At 56.1% G+C, this 3,306-nt stretch overlaps 1 protein-coding gene across 1 annotated transcript; it reads right to left on the bottom strand.

Annotated features, from left to right (window-relative positions):
- Positions 1 to 363: 363 nt before the first annotated feature.
- On the bottom strand, positions 364 to 2,277 carry LOC100502474 (uncharacterized). The gene is made up of 4 exons (NM_001196952.1): positions 2,068 to 2,277; positions 1,745 to 1,949; positions 1,570 to 1,645; positions 364 to 1,460 (listed from the first exon to the last, which is right to left on the bottom strand). Exons 2-4 carry the CDS (start codon positions 1,808 to 1,810, stop codon positions 484 to 486), a joined length of 1,119 nt encoding a protein of 372 aa, NP_001183881.1. The 5' UTR covers positions 1,811 to 1,949; positions 2,068 to 2,277; the 3' UTR covers positions 364 to 483.
- Positions 2,278 to 3,306: the final 1,029 nt, after the last annotated feature.

Below are 3,306 nucleotides of genomic sequence, written 5' to 3'. Positions count from 1 at the left end.
ATAAAGATATAATTAAGTTAGGATATTATGTTTTATGAGGTAAGACGCAATAGAGTGTGTGGTCGGATTTAGAATAAGTTGTTGTGCTATTAAGAGGTGAACTCGAGGTTTAAGATGAGTGATTATGTGTCATTTGGTGAGGTGACCTATTGAAGTTGTAAAAAAAACCACTCTAGACCTCATTGACTTGGGCTAAATGGGTATTTGGTTCCTCTTACTAAAATTTAGTCTATGTTACGTCAAATGTTTGATTAACAATTACATTAAATATAGTCTAGTTATAAAACTAGTTACCTATACCAAGACTAAACGGTAAAATAAATTTACCAAGCCTAATTAATCTATGGTATACATACGGGGACTAAATCTATGCCCGTCGCAGCTGGGCATATATACGATTATTTCGCTTAATAAATCAGTTCTGAGTTACCAATACAGTGAACAGCCACGATGTCCAAACACGCTGCTCTAATACGTTCACATCTACTGATTCGTATGCACGATCTTAGTGTCGGGCACCCTCTGCCACTGATGGGTGACGACTAGGAGGTGGTCGCCGTCCCTGACGAGCCTGGCGTCGTCAACCTGGGCACCGTCCGTGGTCACCACCCTCGTCGGGGCGAACCCGAACTGGCTCCCGGCGAGCTCCACGAGCTGCGCCATCGTCTCAGGCATGAACACCAGCTTCCTCGCGCCGACGCCCTGCTCGGGGCAGGAGACGGTCACCCTGACCCGGGACCTGCTGTGAGTGTGCCTCTCGTGGAGGCTATGCCCCCCGCCACCAGCTGCTCCGTCGTGCCTGTTCACTTGTGACGAGGAGAGGACGCCGAAGAGGGAGTTCCGGAAGCTGACCATCCGCCGCGGACTGCTATGCCTGGACGACGACGGCGACGGCGACGGCGACAAACCGGCGCCGTCGTGCTGCGCGACCGCGACCGGGACCCTCGCCGCGGGCGCGCTCTTGAACCTGGTGACCGCCGGCCGAGCCGCGACCGCGACGGCGGGCCTGCAGCTGCTGCCATGGTCCTCCGTTCCCGAGCCCTGCCGCCTGATCGGACTCTCCACCGCTTCCCGGTGCTGCGACTGCGACGGCGGCCCGAACAGCTGGTGCATGTCGCGGTGGCCGAGCTGGCCCGCCAAGTCCCGCGGGGTCCGGCCGCCGCCGTCCTCCCTGTCGGCGTCGGCGCCGTGCTCCAGCAGGGCCCTGGCCATCCCGACGTCCCCCTGGAGCACGGCGCGGTGGAGCGCGGTGCCGCCGTCGTCGCAGCACGCAACCGTCACGTCCCCGCCGTGGCGCGCCACGTCCTCCAGCAGCGCGACGTCGCCCGCCTCCACTGCCGCGCGCGCGTAGAGCTCCGCGTCGCCCGACGCCAGGTCCGCGCCGCCGTCCGCCAGCAGCTGCGCGGCCCCGCGGTGCCCCCGCGACAGGGCCTCCCACAGGGGCACTCTTCCTTGCGCGTCTGGACATTGTATTGTATTACGATCAGCGCAAGGTTTGGTTGCTGGCCCCAATCACATGCTCCTATAAATATATAGTGACCGGTGTTCTTGGTAGTAGCGTATGATGACCTGAAGCATTAGGATCAGCGCCATGCTCTAGCAGAAGCTTGATGCACTGCTCATGTCCACCGGAAGCTGAGACGTGCTGTTAAATTCAATCAACCACACGAGCAGTGAGCATTGCAAATTCGCAATTAATTTAAGCAGTAAAAACATAAGAAAAATAATGAATTTTTTTTATTACCAGTGCTGTATGCCAATAGTTATCTGACTCGTTGGGATCGACCCCGCGCTTGAGGAGCTGATGCATGAGGAAGTCGTCTCCTCTGGACGCGGCGTAGCAGAGCGTGACGGGGAGCTCGAGCTGGCCCCGAGCTAGCAACTAGCAAGTACTCGATCTCCTCCGCGACGCCGGCGATGGCGCCGCTGTCCCTCTTCTCCTTGAGGTACTGCAGTTAGCAATCCGATGCAACGCAAATGAATCCAGAGAGCTTGGGTTGATTGAAATCGGCCGGCACAAATCAATCATGCATGGGGACTGGGGAGGGCCAATTAATGCAGTACTACCTGGATAAGGTTGTTGATGATTATGGTGCCGTCGCCGACGTTCGCCTGGACGATCCTGAGGAACGCGGTGCGCTCCATGCGCAGGAGGTGGCACAGGGACCGCGTCCTCGCCGTGAAGAGCTGGGGCTTGTAGCACAGCACCCCGATCTCGCCGACGACGTCGCCGGCCCTGGCCACCCCAGCCACCTGCACATAACGCATATGCTAAGGTTATCCGATCGCATTGTATTGCACAAGCGGTCGTTCGATGAATGAGCTGCCTCTCAAAATGGTTCGGCTGCTTCTCAAAATGAACTTAAAGTAGTACAACAACTACCGTACAATCAGGCCCTATGTGCAAGCGTGCAAGCAGACATTCTAATCCATTAGACCATAATCCAATCGTGTGTAACATTTAACATTTAGGGTCTGTTTGGTTGGGCTAGGGTTGTGAAAAAAGTTGTTGTGTGTTGTAGGCTGTGGAAAAGCTGTTGTGGGTTCTGAGCTGTTAAAAAGCTAAAAACCGTTTGGTGGAAACCACTAAAAACCGTTAACAATTCTTCGATATATGTTTTCACAGTTATATCCGAAAAAGCCGCTAAAAGCAGGTCCAGTGGTGCTTTCAGTTTTGCACTGAGAAAAAAATCGGCTTTTACAAAAACAGTTGCCTCCTAGATCCAGGCATTTGGTTTGACTTTTGGTTTTTATGGAGCAAAAGGCAAACCAAACACACCTGTCGGCGTTTCGAGACCGGGGGGTCCCTGGGCCGACGAGTGAATGTCGCCGCGTGCCCCAGCCCAGATGGGTCGAGCGCGAGGGCGAGCGCGAAGGGGGGAGAGCGAGGCGGCCGGAGACCGGCGTGAGAGAGGTGGGAATCCCGCGGCCTTCGTGTTCGTCCCGCGCCCAGGTCGGGTGCGCTTGCAGTAGGGGGTTACAAGCGTCCACACGGGAGAGGGAGCGAGCGGCTCCAAGCGAGCGCCTGTCTCGTCCTCGTCCCCGCGCGGCCAACCCTCTCTAAGAGGGCCCTGGTCCTTCCTTTTATAGGCGTAAGGAGAGGATCCAGGTGTACAATGGGAGGTGTAGCAGAGTGCTACGTGTCTAGCGGAGGAGAGCTAGCGCCCTAAGTACATGTCGTTGTGGCAGCCGGAGAGATTTTGGCACCCAGCTGGTGTGATGTCGTGGCCGTCGGAGGAGCGATGGAGCCTGGCGGAGGGACAGCTGTTGGAGCGGTTGAGTCCTTGCTGATGTCCTCTTGCTTCC

This window comes from Zea mays, chromosome 7 (genome assembly GCF_902167145.1).
Source record: "Zea mays cultivar B73 chromosome 7, Zm-B73-REFERENCE-NAM-5.0, whole genome shotgun sequence".
NCBI lineage: Eukaryota > Viridiplantae > Streptophyta > Magnoliopsida > Poales > Poaceae > Zea > Zea mays.
The sequence above is the reverse complement of the archived record's forward strand: the minus strand, read 5'-3'. Positions and strand labels throughout refer to the sequence as shown.

Excerpts from the sequence above, each read along its gene's own strand:
- LOC100502474 (NM_001196952.1), bottom strand. The coding sequence starts at position 1,810 with ATGCATCAGCTCCTCAAGCGCGGGGTCGATCCCAACGAGTCAGATAAC. Across the intron at positions 1,646-1,744 it reads ACTATTGGCATACAGCACTG|CACGTCTCAGCTTCCGGTGG; the intron begins GTAATAAAAAAA and ends TGAATTTAACAG. Across the intron at positions 1,461-1,569 it reads CGCTGATCCTAATGCTTCAG|ACGCGCAAGGAAGAGTGCCC; the intron begins GTCATCATACGC and ends TACAATGTCCAG.